At 44.8% G+C, this 19,277-nt stretch overlaps 1 protein-coding gene across 3 annotated transcripts in view; it reads right to left on the reverse strand.

Moving 5' to 3' along the window:
• Positions 1-6: 6 nt before the first annotated feature.
• Positions 7-19,277, reverse strand: part of Elf5 (E74 like ETS transcription factor 5) — a 37,866-nt gene continuing 18,595 nt past the window's right edge. For 2 of the 3 annotated variants that reach the window (XM_008852361.2, XM_008852362.1), the window contains exons 2-7: positions 18,584-18,708; positions 9,297-9,530; positions 6,470-6,520; positions 3,353-3,421; positions 655-850; positions 7-200 (exon numbers count right to left, since the gene is read on the reverse strand). In XM_008852361.2, coding sequence (XP_008850583.1) covers positions 104-200; positions 655-850; positions 3,353-3,421; positions 6,470-6,520; positions 9,297-9,530; positions 18,584-18,708 — 772 coding nt within the window. In that variant the 3' untranslated portion in view covers positions 7-103. The remainder of the gene's footprint in view (positions 201-654; positions 851-3,352; positions 3,422-6,469; positions 6,521-9,296; positions 9,531-18,583; positions 18,709-19,277) is intronic. The other variant, XM_008852363.2, reaches the window with a different exon arrangement.

Raw genomic sequence — 19,277 nt, forward strand, 5'->3', positions numbered from 1 at the left:
GGGGGAGGAGGAGGAGGAGAAGAAAGACTTTCAAATGTCTATTGCAGTCTGATTGTTTTTAAATAACAGAAATCCATACAGGGAGCTTGATTCCCAGCGCAGATCATAGTTTGTCTTCTTGCCACCCATGTGCGTTTTTTCCAAATTTATACACTAACCTTCGGTCCACCCGTTCCAGAATGCCTGTCTTATAGTAGTATCTGTGAAAGTAAGCAGAAAAGTCCAGGGAGGGTTTGAACCCCAAGAAAACAACAGAACATAAACACTCCTCTCTCCTCTCGGGTGACAAGGCTGGGCTTTGCTTACCCTGGTATTTCCACACCCAGTTATCGCCTTTCACTTAAACCCTTCCCAGACATCTTGAAGACTGAACCTCACCACAGTGAGATCAGCATGTGTTTTGTGTGCATGTGTGCAAGATGGCTTGAATTCAGGGTGATCCCCCCTGGGGAATGCTGCCAAGACTGAAAAGGATGGTGGGTCGCTTTACAAGTTGTAATCCCACCGGAAAATAAGAAGCTGAGTTTTGTCTCATGACCTTTTCATTGTAAAGTAAAAGAAAAATAGCTGCAAAAAACAGTGTAATTTTCTCCGGCTGGCTATTTTATATAATTGGTCTTTGCAGGCTCATGGTATCTGATGCTATTGACTTACCTCAGGGCTCTGCTCAACTTTTCATATGTCATCCTGTCATTTTTCTTCCTTTGTCCCCACATCTTTGCCAGGGCTTCTGATTTAACCACCCGAAAAATGCCTTGCTCTCTATCTTCCCATTCTAGGATGCCACAGTTTTCGTCAGGAGAAAGAAGCAAATCTCTCACAAATTCCCACAGGTGAGAGCTTTGCAGGCCTTTTGGAATAAAGGGGAATCAAGTTAGTCATTTGAACTTTTCTTTGAAATTTTCAGAGCTGAATTGTATGACTTCTCATTAACCCACAGGATCGTCTGTTGTGTACAGATAATGCTCACAGTCTGATTGTGAGCTCTGCTTGTAACCTTAACCAAGCCGAGAAAGGTCTGTTTTCTGATGAACTATTAGCACATCCAGAGACACCAGCTTACTCTGGAAATGCCTGCTCTGTATCCTTTCGGCCCATGGCACTATGGAATAATTCTTACAGATGAGGGAAATGCTTTTCTTATCATCCCTCTCTGTTGGGCTGGAGGGTAGTGTTAAGACCTGGTACTCACAGCCATTCTGCAGTTTATCATGAGAAGTTGGTATTTTTCTTGTTCATTAGGGCATGGATAGGACTGGTCTGGGGTCTGATTGTCTGGGTTTGGGTCTGGAACTTGACTTTTCCTAGCTCTGGAACTGCAGTCTTTCTAGTTACCTTCTGGGTAAAAATGGGGATAATAAGGGTACCTATGCCTAGGTTGGAGGATTTAATGATTTAATCCATAGCAAGTGGCTAGAAGTATACTTACTGGGACGATTGCTTTCTACACAACATCTGTGGCATGGCAGCTCGATTCTGCCCTGGGCATATCTCAGTGCTGGGAAAATCTCATGGACTGGCCATCCTGACCTCCCCTTTATTCTCCCCTGAGTACCTTAATGAGAAGTCCCCACAGTGGGCCAGGAATATTTGAGGGGGGGCATTACAGTTATTAAATGTAAACTGCAGGTAATTGAAAGCATTTTTATTACTGGAACTGTAAAGAAAACAGTATCGGAAATTTTAGAAAGTAAGTAAGATGATTTTCGCTAACTTTTCTTTAAATGTGAAGACTACAGTTGAGCTTCTAAATGACAGACAGCAAGCGTTCCAGGGAGCGCCTAAGTTCCAGAGTTCAGGGGCAGCACCCCTGCCGGACGCAGTCTCCGAACCAGAGCGTCCATACACTCCGCTCCTGGAGTCTAGGGCAGTGCTTCTCTTCAGTGATTACCGTGCATTGCAGGGCGCATGCAGCAAGACCCTGAGATATTCTGATGTCTACTGAAGGAAGCACGATCAGTACGCACTGGGTAGAAGCTAGGGATACTAGTACACATTCTATGACGCACAACACAGCAGTTTTCCCCAAACAAAGACTAATTTGACCTAGCATGCCAATGGTCCCTGCTGAGAAACCCTTATCTCAGAGAAAAGAACTAGTGTTTTTCCACTTGGGCGTCATGTGGCGGAGCCGCCAACCTGCAATTATAGGAGCGAAGGGTGGGTGGGGTGGGTGGGTGGGGGTATGCCCCTTTTCCACTGTACCAGAAGTAACTGGGCCATTACCAATGTAGGGATGAGGAAGAGGACCATTTCTGCGTGCATAGCTTCGGGGCCACGATGTTTGGCATGCATACGCGCATGCTCCACTCCCCACTGCTCCTCTGGGGAGAGGTCCTGTGTATATGTTAGGCAAGTCTCTTAACTTCTCTGTGCCTGTTTGCACATCTGTGGAATGGCGATAATAGTAACAGCAGCTATGCTGTAAGGCTCTGGTATTAGATAATGTATTTAAAACACTAGGCCCAGGGTAAGTTCGATCTATTATTTTGCCTTCAGCACTTTCCCTCCACTCTTCTGCTATGCCTTACCCTCAGAATCTTTCTCAGCCATCTCTTATCAGCTCGCTATTGTGAGATTAAACAAATCTGGTATTCCTGCTGTAAAGTGTGGGCCTGCAGCTTACTCCTATAGAGGTTTCTTCCCCCCAGAATATTTCTTTAATTCTTTTTTAAAAAAATTATTTATTTTTATTTTATGTGTATGACTGTACTGCCTGTATGTGTGTAAGTACACCCATGTCGTGCAATGCACCAAGAAGACAGAAGAGGGCGTCAGATCCCCTGGAGCTGAAGTTATAGATGGTTGTTAGTTACCATGTGGGTGCTGGGATTCAAACCCAGGTCTTCTGCAAGAACAGCCAGTGCTCTTAACCCCTGAGCCATCTCTCCAGCCCCTCTTTAATTCTTTTTTTAAAAAAATATTTTATTTATTATTTTTATTTTATGTGTATGAGTGTATTACCTGCACGTGTGTAAGGGCACCCATGTGGTGTAATGCCCGAGGAGGTCAGAAGAGGGTGTTGGATCCCCTGGAACCGGAATTACGGACAGTTGTTAGCTGCCATGTGGGTTCTAGGAATCAAACCTGGGTCCTCTGCAGGAGCTGCCAGTGCTCTTAACTGCTGAGCCCTCTCTCCAGCCCCCATTTCTTTAATTCTTAAAATTCTATCTCCAAGTAAAAATAACAGTTCTGATACTGTGTGAAGACAACTGTTGATTTCTCTACTTCCTCACTGGGGAAGTGACTGGTTCCACTCAAATGCTTAGCTTCAAAGTTTATGAAGGTAGAGGAACTGTCTCAAAAATGGTTTCAGGGAGTTACAAATGAAAAATGGTGTCTTTGCACTTACTTGTTCGACTATGACTGTGACAGTCTTGACTCTTGATGCCACTTGTTTTCAAGCAACTGGTATCAGCATCTGAAACAGAATGATGCATAGCAATGGGATTTGAGTGGCCACATGTAGCCTCAAACTCTACCCTAAAGAGCAGATACTAATTGCCAGCTTTTATGGTGGAAGACATTACGTTCTGTCAGCACTTTGGGGTGATTAGCAGATGGAGGGGTGGGATGCACTCAATCCTGGGTCCTGCTGTGAATCTATGCTGGGGTCCTGCTGGAATATAAGACCAAACATGGAGCCATGGCCCCTGCTCATATGACCAGGCGAACAGTAGATGAAACGGACAAATCACCCATTGCTTCAAATGTGACATAGACTTGATATTGGATAGAGAATGAAGCGAGGAAATGCCTACTTTATGAAGTGAGGACTTCATAAGAAACAGCTATGTTAAGAATCGGTGTGAGGAGGATGGGGGAGGGTTTTAGTTGGAGGGAGCACAGCGCACAAAGACCTCTCCAGCATGGACAGAGTACCTGGGAGGCTTGCACACCCTGTGCCAGGAGGGAGTGGGAGGCGCTGCTGCTGTGGTGGAGAGTTTGTGGTTCTTGGAGACCAGGTGATGGGCTGGAATTTTTTTTTTTTTTGAGACAGGGTCTTATGTAGCCCATGCTGGCCTTGAACTCCTGATCCTCCTGTTTCCACTTCCTGAGTTAGTGTTGGAATTACAGACATGCACTTCTATGTCCAGTTTATGCAGTGCTGGCGATGGAACCCAGGGCTTCAGGCATGCTAGACCAACACTATCTACTGAGCTACATCCCTGGCTCAAACACTTACATTTTAAGATGATCCCTCTGGCTATAGTGTGGAGAACAGATTGGAAGGGACATAGTAAAAAGAAAGAGATTAGAGTTTATGAAAGAAGCAATAATTAATGTTAAGTTGAATTATATATGTCACATTATAATCATAGTCTTAACTATCTATATCTGCATTGTTCCAATGTGTATGAAATTTAAAAAATGTCAGAACCAGACCTGCCATCTTCTGCTCTACATTAAGTCTCTGCCTCTTCTGTCAGCTCTGTGTTCACGTTGCTCCAGCTGCCCTGGCTTTGGCTCTGGCTCTTTCTCACCGTGCGTGTACATTCTACGTTGGGGCTTTGCGCCTGCTCTTCCCTTTGCCCAGAATGTGCTTTGTATGAATATCTGGGGTTTCACACCCTCATCTCAATCTTGGCTCAAAATCACCTTCCAGGGGAGCTTCTCTGACTATGCAAGTTGTGATCACTCATACACATGTGCCTCTAGGCAGCACCTCATACCCACTGCCCTTTCTTTATTGCCGTTGGACTCCTTCATGATGTATCTATTTATGTGATTTGATGACTGTGTCCACTAGAGGGTAGGGATTTGTGTTTGCTTATGTGTTCCCTCAGTACTTGGCATAGAACTGGGTATACAGTAGGTACTGAATAAGTGTAATTTTCTGCCACTAAACGATACTGTTCACACTGACTGTACAGTCTAAGATGTATATTAATGGGACAAAGGAATAGATTTGCCATCCTGGGAGGAAATGGTGTCCTTGACTTGTCTCTGTGCCACTGGGTCATATCACTGTCCAACTGACCATCCTGTAGTGGGTCCCTCTTGTCACCAGGATGAAGGCTGTCATAATAGCCAGGCCTTTCATAAACTAGGCCCCATCCAGCTCTCTAATCTTGTCTATTTCTGCTCCCCAACATTCTCTCTTCTCTTGGGTCAGATGGTCCCAATGTGTGTGATTTTCCTCTGTCTCAGGATTTTTGCACAGTCTCCCCACCCACTATTTCTACCCAGCTGATTCTCACAGTACCTTTTCAGAAACCTTTCCAGAATATATGGCCTAGGGTGGAGCTCTCTGTGGTTCTAGAACACCTGTGTGTTGCTCAGCATGAAGCCCAAACTAAATTACCCACAAATGTGTCCCTTCACTGCCTCAGTTCTCACCCTCCTGAGGATGTTGCTGATTCACTACTGAACCTTCCCAGAGAAACTTCCTGTGATGGAGAAATCCCAGCAGCCCAATATGGCAGCCAGTGGCCACCTGTGGTTACTGAGCATTTAAAATGTGGCTAGGGCTCCCAAGGACATGAATTTTAATATTATTTAATTTTAAGTAATTTAAATGGCCACATGAGGCTAGTAGCTACTGTTGAAGATAACCTAACAATAGATCGTCTGGCTTTTGGGAGTCTTCTTCAAGGACCATACTTGCTCTTCCCACAGGGCCTTTGCACTTGTCAGCATAACTATGCTTCATGGACCCTACTGTTCTGCTAATGCTTCAAAACCCAACAAACAAAAATCACAAAAGTTTTGTTCACCGCGAGTCAGAGAATCTGAATTTTCAATTGATTGAGATTTTTAGGGAAAGAAAAAGTAAATCCTAAGAAATTGTTCCCCAGTGTCTGTCCCTCTGGGTCCATCTCTCAGAGGCCATTGAAGGCTAAAGTCCTTTGAAGAAGGGTTTAACTAGGACCACATCTCCTCCTGAACCCTGGGCCATGGTCTTTGCATGGGACTCAATAATGGGTATCAATAGTAATTGCTATCTTTAAAAAAATGGAAGCTCGAAAGTTCCCTTTCCCTTTCAGCATCTTTAAAAGTGAAGTAGGAACAACTGATCTTGAAGATCATAGGCCATTTGAGATCTTCTCTCAGTTTGACCTACCCAGTGAGCTTGTATTGCTCTGAAGTGTTAACAGTACAGACCTCTAAAGCTTGAGAGTCATTAACATTAGGGCTAACAGCTCTGGTTTTAGAACATCCACACTGCAGGTACCTACTAGGCATCTTACCATGCGTAAATGCATTATTTCTTGAACTTACTAAACCCAGCAGGGTCTTGCTATTTTATAGACAGGGGAATGGAGCCTTGGGGAGGATAGGGACTCCATGGATATGAGCTTGGTCTATAGACCTCTCCCTTCCCACGCTCTTTCTATCACATTTCTCCTCTACTCTCTCTTGGCTTATTTTGGTTCATCAACCTTCTATGTGGTTGTTAAAGTATGATCAAACTGATGAGTGCAACAATAGCCTGTACAGCTTTGGGAAGCTTGAGTTTGATACTTACAGTCTTTGATGGTGGCCTTGGTCTCTTCAGCATCATTGAAAAAGGAATAACCTGGGTGGGGAAAAAAAGAGAAAAAGATACTCACAAACGGTTCCGTGCAATCCTGGATTCTACTGGCCAGTCTAGGAGAGGAGGTGTCGGGAAGAGAACTGACACTTCCCCTCTGAGGGGCGGTTTTATTTCAGGGGGGAAAGTGGAGACTATCTGACCCTAGCCATCCTTGAGAGGTGACAATGTCCTTTTTTCATAATTACTTAGAAAGAGCACCTGGAATTGGGGACTCTAGAAGCCTCTGTGGATCTGTTGAGTGAGCTCTAGGGAATGAATCTTGTCTGGGATCCAGAAAGGCTAGACTTTGAACTGAGCTGGACCATTGACCCCCGGGTGGCTTTGCCAGACATTTGGTCTCTGGGCTCATTGGTCAGTCTCAATGGGACATGAAGCAAAACACCTAATCAGCTCCCCTTTGGACCTGGGCTTGTGATTTCTGACATAGGACTATAATCCTTGGAGACCAGAATGCCTGTTATATGATAGCCAAAAGGAAGAATGGGAATCAGAGGCCAAAAGAAACACACAACTCTTTGAATGCCCAGTTGACTGGAAGACCATGTTGGTTCCCTACTTTGTAGAATGGTGGGCTGGGGTTGAATTGGGAATCATGTTTCCAGGTTGCAGGACAGGCCATATGACCTATTTCCTAACTTGGCATCCAACACAAGGACTACTTTCTCTTTAGTAACGAAATGGGAGTACTCTGGCCAAAGGGCCAACCAGAAACAGGACAAGAGACAGATGAGAAACTCTTCCTTCTCTTACACAGTGAAAGCCACTTTCTGCCCTTAGTCTTTCACCTGACTTCTCTTGCCAGTGATTAGTGCCTCCATGTTTCTAGGTCTTTAAATCTTACTGCAATAGAGGAATTTCAGAATGGAACAGGTTGGTAGAGCAGATACTTCCCAACCTCCTTACTTAGAGAGTGCCCTAAGTACCATCATTGGAGGTGGCACATCACTCAGGTAGTCCTCAGAATAAGAGAAACCATGACTTATTAAAACCAGCCAGCCTGTATTTTATTTATTTAATTTATTGTTTTTATTTATGTGTATTGTGTGTCTGTACGTATATGCCATGTGTATGGAGGTGTCCAAGGAGGCTAGAAGAGGACATAGAATGCCATAGAGCTGGGGTTACAGGAGGCTCTGAGCCTCCTGATGTTGGTACGTGGAACCAAACTTGGATCCCCTGGAAGAACAGCAAGTACTCTTGAAACTGCTGAACCATCTCTTCAGTCCAAACAGCCAGCTTTTAGCTTATTCATTTTTTACAGATCCCTGAGTCAATAGGACAAGGTATTTTTGATATAATAATTTCCAGGGAAAGGAGGTGACCATGTTGGAAAACATCAACCCAGGGGCTTCTTTGGGCCTAGAGACAAGTTTGGTTATTGTGGCATTTGGCCAAGATGGCTATACCAAGATGCATTGTTCAGAATATGACCCTTTCCATGGTCCTGGCATTCTATCCCTTGGGAGGTTTTTGAGTGGAGTCCCAAGATCCTTTTCCCATATGACTGTGACACTCAGAATTGTCCCCTTTTAGGGAGTGTACACTCTAAGAACAGGTTTCTGTTTCTGGCTCAGGGCCACCATTCTTCACTTTCTGTTTTAGTCTTGGGCCTTCATGGTGGGGGAAAAACAAATGGAGACCATAGAATCCTAGTGCTGGAAGTAGTCTGTGATTTCTTTGCTCAAACAAGAATCCCTTCTTTGTCCACAGTGTTCCTGTCAAGCAGGGGCCAGGCTAGTAGGTGACTTGGCTTTTCCAGTGGTATGACCTGCCTCCAGGGTTTTCTAAAAGAAAACTAACGTTTCTAAGAGAAAGGGCCAACTTTTACAAAGATGCTCCTTGAATTCAAGGAGAGATGTGCTTGATTTAGTTTCAATTTTTTTTCTGTTTCTTGATTATATTAAAAACTGCTATACAGTGTATTTGCGCACTTATATGCTGTGCCAGGTAATCTTCCACTAAATCCCCTGGAAAGGCCCAGGGAGGGTGGATCATCCTCTCAGGAGACAGACAAGGCCATGGGGATTTGGCCAGGTGGAGTTTCTTGCCAGGCCCTGTGGCTTTCACATGTGGGAGGCAGAGCTGTATTAATGTGAAAGGGTCCTTCTGATCTTCAACTTTTCACTTTGTCCACCCACAGTGAAGTCAACTTGGGATGTCAACTGTATTATCATTGAGACACAGAATTAGATGCTCTCAAAAAAAAACTCTGGTTTGAAAAAGACATGTTCATGCACATTGTGCTCCGAGAGGGCAGATTGAGGAGTTAAATGATGCCACTGGTGCCACCTTCTGGCTGTTGGATCCTAGACTAATAGGAATGTGCTAAGATGAAATGGCAATTCTTTGGACTCCTCAGGAAATAGAAAGGGAAAAAGTCTATTTTCATTTTCTGCTTAGTAAGAAATGAAGTTGAAAGGCTTTTTTTTTTTTTTGCCTGTCATTCATGGTTTCAAATCTTTATGAACATCCTGCATAATTTGTGACTTTCAGCCTGACTTTGGCCATCCCTACAAAAGTTTTGGGTTTGCTTTTCTTTTGAACATGCACCCAACATTTGCCTTCTTAGCTCTTGCTTCCTTCTGCCCCCAAATCACTACACTGGGATACTAGAGTTTCCAGTTATTGAGAGGTTTTGACTGAGAGCTGATAACATTTGGCAGTGCAAGCCAAGGGGAGGGAAGCATCTCACATCTCTTAGGGCATTTGGTCCCAATCCCAGGCCTTCCCCTGAGGCCTGGCCTGCTGACACACTGACCTTGCGTGCGAATGTTCTGGAGAATGAAGTACAGGTACTCCCCGCAGATGCCGGCTGCCTCAATGAACTCCTCCTGTGTCATGCTGCACAGCTGCAGGCCACTGATGTTGAAGTGGCAGAAGGAGATGCAGTTGGCGTCCAGCTTGTACTGGTCACAGCAGAACTGGAGCCATTCCCAGACATGGCGCTTAGTCCAATACTCGGGGTGCACTGATGTCCAGTAGGAGTCACAGGCTACACCAGAACACAGAGAAATGAGGGATGATAGTCCTCAAGGGGGCTCCAAAGGATTACCCCTGTTATGTTAGCATCTTTATCCCTCACACAGTGGATAGAAAGATCTCTAGCCTTGAGATACTCCTACAAAGGCTCAGGCTACTTTTTCCTCTGTAGAGAAGACCAGAGAGATGGGATCTGATCCTGTAGGTGGCTGTAGGGTTACAGAGAATACGATGGGGTAGAAGTGACCAGACCTCTTTCTGGTGCTTAGAAAGAGGGGATCCAATAAAGAAAGAAAGCAAAAAGGCTCTTCAGAAACATGATATCAAGAGCACAAACTCGAGCCCTTCAGGCCTGGGTTTGAATCTTGATTTGGTTGCTTGCCTTTTGGACAAAGTCCAGGATGTTTAAGTCTCTGATTTCTCAGTTGTGAAATGGGGAAAATATAATTGAGTTACAGGGTTGTTGTAGAGTTTACGGTTAGTGTATGGAGACCAGTACCTAGGAAATGATCAATCAATTCAATAGTTATTAGGTACCTCCTGTGTGCCAGAACTTATCTGAAAATGGGTTTGATTCTATGTGTTTTAACGGACAAATGCCCATGCTGGCTATGTGTTTGTGCATAGCCTCTGCCATCTTGTTCCAGGGCTTTGGGCCAGTTAGATGATGCCCATAGTATGTCAGACCTTGGACCACGATAATAGATGTCTACGGAGGAAGGAAGTTACGGAGGAATTAGCTGTATTAGTGATCTTGTGTTCCTGGTGCTGTCTTTTTTCTCTTGGGCTCAGACCACTTACTCTTTCAAAGAAGTGATGTCTATATTCAGACAGTTACAAGTGCCATTCTGACTTGGAGTCTGGGATATGACAGCACCTGTTCAAGTGCAGAGAGTTGAAGCTCAACAATCCTGTCTCAGTATCTCGAGGAGAAACCAATAGAGTCACAGGCATAAGGTAAGGAAGAGGTGAGGTATCAGGGACTTGGTTAGACTCTGATAACTGAACTCAGCTGCTTGTATATGCTGAGCACATACTGAGCACTTGTCACTGAGCCACATTCTCAGCTCTGATGTAAGTAATTCTTGTAACTACCACGGTATCCATCCATCCATCCATCCATCCATCCATCCATCCATCTATCCATCCATCCTCCATCCACCCACCACACATCCATCCAATAAATGAAAGTTTTACTATCCCTGTTGATGAAATGGAGATAATTATAGCACCGATATCACAGGGTTGGCCAACAGATAAAATGAGTTAATGTATGTTTCAATGCTGTTATCAATATTATCATTGTATATTGCAGGGTAGGAATTCATGGTGGATAGGCACATTTAGCTCCTGTCTCCCAGGAAGTCATAGAGAAGAAACCTGAGGGTCGGTGGGGACTTTATTTTCCTTAAACCCCATTGTCAGTGAGTAGAAAAGCTGGGGTTGGATTGCTGTCTGAATACATCACTCATCTCATCTTGCTTTCCTCAGGGAATTAACACAGAAAAGAGATGATACATGAAAGCATTGGGAATGAAGGGGCCTGAGGGGAACGTCAATAGAACCCAGGCTATATGGATGACATAAAGAGACAGCCTGCAATCACCCACAGCAAATGATATTGGTGTTATCTCTATTTCCCCATTAACTGCCTCACATGCTGCTACTCTCCCAACTGAGCTATGGTGCTTCTGAACCCAGCTAGGAGATGGGTCTGCCTTGCTGAAGGCTACCTCTCAGTATACACTGAGGTACCACTTGTCCTAGTCAGCATCAGCTCAAGTTTCTTAAATCTTCTATCCATCCTACCAAATTGGTGTGACAGGGCTGTTTCATAAAGGTAAAAAATTGAGGTTCCCTCTAAAACTCAAAATCCTTCCAGAAATTTCTTTTTCTTATTATTGAGCCTCTTGATGGTACAGGAAGATGTTGGGGCTAGAGAGATCATGAGGGGAGTAGAAATGACCAGAAATCCCAAGTAATGGACTTGATTTATTAAAAAAAATTTGTCAGTTTTTTTTTTTTTCTGGGTCAGGATATTGAACCCAGGGCCTCACAAGTGTGTGTCAAGTGCTCTACCTCTGAACTATTTATATTATCAGCCCCTAAACCAGAATTGTGTATGCACATTTCTATGCATGACAGAATACATGAAAGCATCGATATTTTGTTAGGCTGGTGAGGGCTGGTGTCATAGTCCCTGCCTGGTGATTGAGACGATTGAGGGGAATTATGTGACCCAACCACCCTTTCCTTGCTCTGTGACTGCTGGCTGGAGCTGGCTGGTCAGGCTCATGGCTAGTTCTTGGGGGAGGGCTGGGTCTTCTGAGAAAGCGGGCCTTTCCTGAGTTCTGTCTGTGTTTTCATCTACTGATTTCTGGCTTGAATAAATCTAAGAAGCCTTTAGACGTTCCTGGTATTCCAATGAGAGATGTTTATGAGCCTTGACATTCTTCGGCTGCTGGTCCTGCTCTGGGCCCTGACCAAGATGTCTATCAATGTGGTAGCACACAGCACATTTCTCTTCATGGAAAGGTTTTGCTGTGTCTCTGTTTCCTTCCCCTCTCCACTTCTACTGCAGGGTGATTTTGTTTGGCATTTGAAGGGGACCACACTGCTTCTGAAAGCCAAGAGAATCTTAAGGATCCAGAGAAGTGGTGGGTGGGAGGTCAGCCCTGACATTGGGAAGGTGTAACTAACTGGCTTGGCTCCCTGCTCTCAGCTCACTGGTGGAGTTCATCCACAGGGCGAGCTTTGTATGCAGCAGGGGTTGGGGCCAGCCATGGTAGCTGGCTCTCCTGTTAACAAAGCCACAGCTTCCAGAGCTGAGAGAAAATGGCAGTTCTCAGTGACATGGTGGCTAAAAAAGGGGAGCCAGCATCTATGAAGACTTTCTGGTTTTGGTGTGTTTCCATCATCCCACCCTTGATAAGGTGAAGGTTTCAGAGACTCTGCTCAGGAAAGCAGGAAGCTGGCCTCGGGGCCTCTACCGCCCGCCCATGCATCACTGCCTGAAGATGCTTCTCTCTCATTCTGTTGAGTGATTCCTGGTCTCCTCAAACCACTTCTTACCCTTTCAGAGAATATTTCCCTCAAATGTCCTTCTCAGAAGGTTCCAGAAGGATTCACAGCACCTCCTTCCCCAGACCTTGAGCTCTAGTCATCCTGAACCAGGAGTGCTGGGAGCCTCACCCAGCCCACAGTCGGTCCTCAGTAGGTGTAACCAGATTGCCAATGATTATGATCTTCAGGTAAAGATGAGGAAACAGGTTCTAGGAGGTTCCATGAATCCCCCCAGGGTCACAGAGTCCATTAGTAAGGAATTAGGCACCCTGTGGACATTTTGCATCATGTCACACTTCCTGGTCCAGGAGGACCAAGGAATGCAAAAATATCAAGGACTGACAAAAACAAGCCTTGGATGAAGGCAGGCAGCAGGCAGATGGACACATACATACCATATAATTATATTTGTATATCTAACTTAAGTCTGAAAAAATCAGAAGAAGTACCTCCAACACCAAGGAATGACCTGAGGAACCTTCTGGTATTTGGAAGACCTGAGCTAAGGACGAAGAAAAGAGAGGTCTATTTCCATAAAAATATATCATCTTGATCAGGTTGTATTATGTAGAAATGCATAGAGTTTTCCTCAATGCATCTCTCATTTACAAAACAGCCTAAACTTCTTGGAGAAGCTAAGCTCTGAGGCTTTTCTGTCTAGGTTACTAATTGAGACCAACATCTTGTACCCAGAAAGCTTGATGCCAAAGAGGCCACTATTAAGCATCAGGCTATGCCAACTCCTTTGAAGTCTGAAATGGGTCAGAGCACTTGAGGGCCAGTTGCCTTGGGAAAAAGAGGAGATGGAGAGTTTTCAGTGATTCTGGGGGAGTTCTCACAAATGAAGCTATAAAGTAGGGTATATTTAAATTCATCAGGACATGAGCTTTCAGAGCTGGACTGATGTGATCCAGGGCCCTCAGGGTGGGGAGGTGACTCCCAGACCTGAAGAAACCTCAGGTAAGAACATGAGACTTAGAGAATCCATACCATAATGGAAAGTTGCTGCCCAGCTCCCAGAGTAGGCCTATATTCTTTCTCAGGAAAATGAAGCTTTCCTCGATCTAGGTAAGGAGCAACCAGAACAAAGCAAATTCAGGGCTAGGTAAGGGAGAGACAGGCAGTCTGCTTTAGAGGAAGCCAGAGTTAGACAATTTGGGACCATAATTAGCATGATTTATTAGCATAGGGAGTTGGGAAAGTTTTTTGCCCAGGGCAACACTGAAGAGAGGTGGTGAGTGAACTGGGGAGCACAGGGCACCATCAACTGCAGCTTTGTCACAGAAGGGAAGGACTTTACAGGGGAAATCCTGTGGTGATAAATGTCTTCCAGGTTTCCTCTCAGAGCTTGGGCTGACCCCATCCTATAACCTTTCTTGGCTTTTCATTCTAACCCTTGGAATGATTTAGACCACGAGCAGTGTAAGAAACTGGTTGGAGAAAAGAGAGGGCTGGTTAGCTGTCTGCAAAGGGACCTGGCCTTGGGCCTTGGGTAGAGCTAAGAGAGCCAGGCCACATGTGGTCCTGGACCATGACAGCCCAGAAGGCCCCAATGGGTAAAACAAACCAGAAGTGGCCAGTAGTGCATTCTCTGGGTTGTAACTGCTGCCACAGGGCTCAACTTTGACTTTTTAAATGGTTTTGGGTTTGTTCTCTGATTTTGATTTAGAAATTCCTAGATCTATAACCTTGTGTGTGCTCTCAAATTTCTATACCCAGCACATGAATCTTGCTTAGAAAAGCCCACATGGAATTCAAAGGCCTTCTCCCCTGATTTCAATGCCTAAGACCAGTGGTTTTGTACTATTCTTTTAAAAAGCTTTTCTTCAAACCAAATCTTCGATTGGATAATGGCAATTACTGCATTTACTGAGTGCTCCTATGTGCTAGTCACCTTGCTAAACACTTTCTACTTTCTCTTGTTATCTCCAACATGGTCTATGAGGTCTTAGATCATGTCACCCATTTTACAAATGGAGAAAGTAAGGCCTCGGAAGGTACTCTTTTCAAAGTCACACAATGTATATGGAACAGGTGATGCAGGTGTAGTCCTGCTCCTGCAGCTGAACCTTAACAACAGTTATGCAAAATGAAAGTGAAGGAATCTGCCTGAGGATGGGGGTCCAGATGGGAGAGCCCCCCCATCGAGGCTTTCCTCTGTCACTTCAGCTCTTTTCTACGGTGGACGTGAGAGGCCTCCTGGGACCCCTTTTAGCCACCCCAGTCTAGAAAGCTCTTAAATGAACAAAGCATAAGTGAGATTCCAAATTGAAGGAGGCATCACATGTTGGCATGGCCAATTTGAGGGCCAGGGAAGAGGTGTGTGGGGATGAGGATGTCTAAGGTGGAGCTCTAGGAAGCAGCTGTGAGGTCAGGATTTGTCAGAAGGTAGACTATTGGAACTTAATTGGAGATATAATCTTTAAAGAGCATATTCACGTGAAATGCATGTAAACCTTCTACCTGAATAAATTTTCCAACTCTGACAATTCTTCGTTTTGAAAAGCTTAAGTCAAAATAATGGTGAGTTACTAAAGTTCTAGGTATTTTGTAATCTGCGACTGTGCCCTTTGCAGCCTTCAGTGTGGCCAACTGGAAGTCCTGCTTCAAAGAGCAGGATAGGATCCTTTTGTGGGGGGTTACACAAGCTTAGCTGATCCCTGCTGAAGCCATTGCAAAGTTTGAAAACAACTGGTTTCCCTCGGTAGGCTGAATACTCCACCTGCTCCCCTACACACAGTTTGTCTACAAGGCCCATCACTTTTTTCTCACTTTTCCTCCCTTGGTCTCAATCCCAGATGGGAGAGTTATGACTGAGATAACCGGGTTAAATGGAGAGATGAACGTGATGGCTGTTTTTCACTTGTCTGGGAGTTGTGAGGTGGTTCCTGGCTAAGATGAGTGCCAGACACTTGGCTAAATACTTTGTATACTAAATCTCATTCTACACTCCTGACTCTAGGAGGTAGACACTATTTCAATGAAGGAAAATGTGTCAAAAGACTTGCTGGGGGTCACATGACTGGTCAGTGGCAGTGTTAGCAGCACTTATGGCCAGACCCCAGCAGGAAGCTATCATTAGAACCATCCTTGAGGCAAGCTCTGAATTCAAGATGGCGATTACTGTGAGGTGGTGAGAAGAGATGCCTTAGAGGTGAGCGCTAGGGCATTCTGGCTGTTCCTGGTATATTCCTGTTAGAGAATGCCTTTTTAGAAACTTAGAGCAGGATGTCACATCAGTGGTTGAAGATGTTCTTGTCAGGAAAAGGACAAGAAGATACCCCTTGGCATTCCTCCCACCAGTGGGACTCTGAGGAGGATCAGGGATGATGAAGCTCACCCAGTACTTGGGCAGCCCCCAGGGAGGTGCTCACTCAAGACTAACTTTTCTCACTCAACTTTGACCTTTAGGAGGTCAAAGATGTCTGCTTTTTCTGAAACCAGAGGGCCAGGTGGTATGCCAATGGTCTGGCTCATCTCTAAGGAACATTCAGAACCTGGGTCACTTTAGGGTATTTCATTTTCACTGATCTCACATTTCAGTGGAAATTTCTATTTTTTCAGTAGTGGAGAGGAGAAGATTATGTTTGTGATGGTCTCACAAACAAAGCAGGATTCAGAGAAGCTTCTGGAAGAATACTAACAAGGACCTTGTCTCACTTTTTTTCACTAATGGAAATGCAGAGGCCTCAGTTTGGGGAGAGCTGTGTTCCAAGAATCCAATATGTGAACAGAATTAAGTCACATGGTCAATTCCATTGGTGATACCTCCTGTTAACTCTTTGTATTTTTTACTGTGGCAAAATATACCTAACACAACCTTTTTAAACTTTTTAAAGTGCAACCATTAACACAGCCATCAGTGCTAGAACTTTCTCTTCATCACCAACCAGAAGTGATTCTGTGTTTTGTCTGTGTTGGCCTTGTGGCACACCATGACTCAGATACTTCATATGTGAACTTGATTCTGTCTTACAACCACTCTTAATTGTACCAGTTGTTAGTATCCATATCATACAGATGAGGAGACCAGAGCATGAGTGAGTGAGCTGGCACAGCATGAAAGCCACTCTTCACTTTGAGGTCACCTGGCACCACAGCCTGGATTCTTCATAACTATGGAAGTGGCCACTCTAACGGCTGAGGCATCATGTGGGCAGGAGGTTGAGGCCATCTCTTGACTATCACCCCAATGTGATCTGGGTGAACAGGCACGGACAAAACAGAGGGACAAGTAGCCCAAAGCCTTCATTTTCCTCTTTTTAAGTTAACCTCTTAGCCACATTTTGAGGGAAGGTGATAAAGTATATTTCTTACAGTCTTTCAGGAAAATGAGATCTAAAGAGGAACTGTACCATGTTCCCAAATGATTCTAGTTCAAATGCAGTGATTTACCAGGCGTGTCCAACCTTTTCACATTGTGATACAGGATTCCATCTACAAAGCTTATACTGGAGAACCATGTAATCCACTTACAAAATAAGGGACCCCCCCCCACAAAACAACAACAGCAGCAGCAGCAGCAGCAACAACAACAACAACAACAACAACAACAAAAATCAGTCTCATGTGAGGCTGAAGAGATGGCTCGTCAGTTAGGAGAACTAGCTGCTCTTGCCAAGGACCCAGGTTCAGTTCCTAGCATCCACATGGTGCTAACAACTGTCTGTAAATCCAGTTCCAAGAGATCCAATGATGCACTTACATACATTCATGTGAAACACTCATACACATAAAATGAAAGTAAATAAATAAAATTTAAAAAGAAACCTCATTAAATATATTTTTTGAGACAGGGTCTCTCTGTAGCCTCAGCTGGCCTGAAACTCACTATGTATACAAGATTGGCCTGCATTTCACAGAGCTCCACCTGCCTCTGTGTCCTGAGGATTGGGATTAAGGCCTGTGCCACCATGCCTGGCTAACTTCATAATATTTTAACTATGTGTATGATTTTGTGCTGTGCTACACTAATAGCCATTCTTGTCTACATGTGGACTGCAGCCACATGGGTTGGACAGACCTAACAGACCTTTTAACTGAGGGTGAGCAATTTCTTTCTTTTAAAAAAATTTTATTGAATTTTTGTGTATTTCATACAGAACATCTTAATGAACTTTATACCTCCTTCCCCATTGGCATCCACCCATATCACCCCCCCCTCTGGAATTCATACATCCTGTTATTAGTGTTAAGGTCTATTATGCCAAGTTAGTGTCCCCAGATGTCCCTCAGTGCAAGTTCATCCACTGGGGGCTAGTCAGCCTATCTAATATCCCTCCCTTTAAGAAGATCAGGAAGGTGAGCAATTTCACATGTGCATGTGTGACTGTGTGGGGGTTGGGGGTACATGTGGGAAGCACTTCAATTCTAGAAGTGCAGCTCTAGATTTCCTTGTAATGGTGACAATATGTAGTATTTCAGAGACTCAGCCTTTGCCTGCCTCTGGACACCAGGCTCAGACCTGGCCGGGTCAGTGTGCTCAGGGTTAATGCTTGGTGATGACTGAAAGCTGCATTGGCACTTGCATCACCGGTGAGGTGTGCACCTGCTGTGCTAGCAGTCAGCTGGGTTTGCTGTGATGTGCAGTCATCCAAGCTCTTATTCGGGCATGGAGGCCTCAGAGGATTTCTGGGGCAAAGCTCAGCTGGCCTCCTGTAATGAGGTTTGCATAAGGTCCCAAATTTCCTTGTTAGGTACAGAAAACTGAGTTGAGAGAGAAAGAGAGAAAGAAAAGGGGTAGGGAGAAGGGCTTGGGACTGCCAGGGGACTCATGCTTAGTGAGCATTGCTTTGAGGCAAGATGAATAGTTTATGGAGAATTTGGAAAAAGTAGGAGTGAGGATTCTAGTGCCTTCTTCCTGCAGGAGGCTGCCCTTCCTTCCCTCTAGCTTTATACCAGCATCTGCCCCAAACACTGGCATTTATGGGCTTCCCTAGACCAGTACATCATGCCTGAGCCCAGCCCCACTGTGCTTGGATGGGCTTCTCCAGGTGTACGTACCGGTCTGATGCTCAAAGGCAGGGTAATATTCTTCATTGCTGAACAGATCAGTCCACGACATCAGGGGGTCACAGAAGGATGCGTTGGGCAGGAAGGTGCTGTGGGTTACTGAGTCCAACATCACCCTGGAATAGCAGAGAGGCTGTGAGGAGGTGTGGAGAATCAGCTCAGCTTCCAGAAACCACACTGTGTGGAAATCCCCCTAGAGTGCCACTTAGACAGCAGCCAGGCACCCCTTTAGTTGCTTTCTGCAGATGGTATTCTTTAGTCCTCACCACATCCTGCCTATCCCCATTGTACCAATGAGAAAACTGAGTCAGAGGAGTTGAGACAGTTGCACAAATAACATAATAAGAAAGTGGCAAAGCTGGGATTTGAGGATGGAGACTCTGATTGGGCAATCCTGCCTCTTTATTTACTTTTCCTTTTTGCTCAGGCCTGACCTTCTGTGACATATAATATTTAAAGGTACACTTCAGAAAATAGGTCAGGCATTGCTATACATGATTATATCCACAATGCTGAAATTTAGCAGCTCTGAAAGTTTACGTGTGTGTGTGTGTGTGTGTGTGTGTGTGTGTGTGTGTGTGTGTTGGAGCGATGACTCAGTGGTAGTGGTTAAGAGAACTGGCTGCTCGTGCAAAGAACCTGGGTTCGAATCCCAGCACCCACATGGCAGCCAACAATTGTCTAT

The sequence above is a fragment of the Nannospalax galili genome, unplaced genomic scaffold (assembly GCF_000622305.1).
Source record: "Nannospalax galili isolate Female #2095 unplaced genomic scaffold, S.galili_v1.0 scaffold126, whole genome shotgun sequence".
Lineage (NCBI taxonomy): Eukaryota > Metazoa > Chordata > Mammalia > Rodentia > Spalacidae > Nannospalax > Nannospalax galili.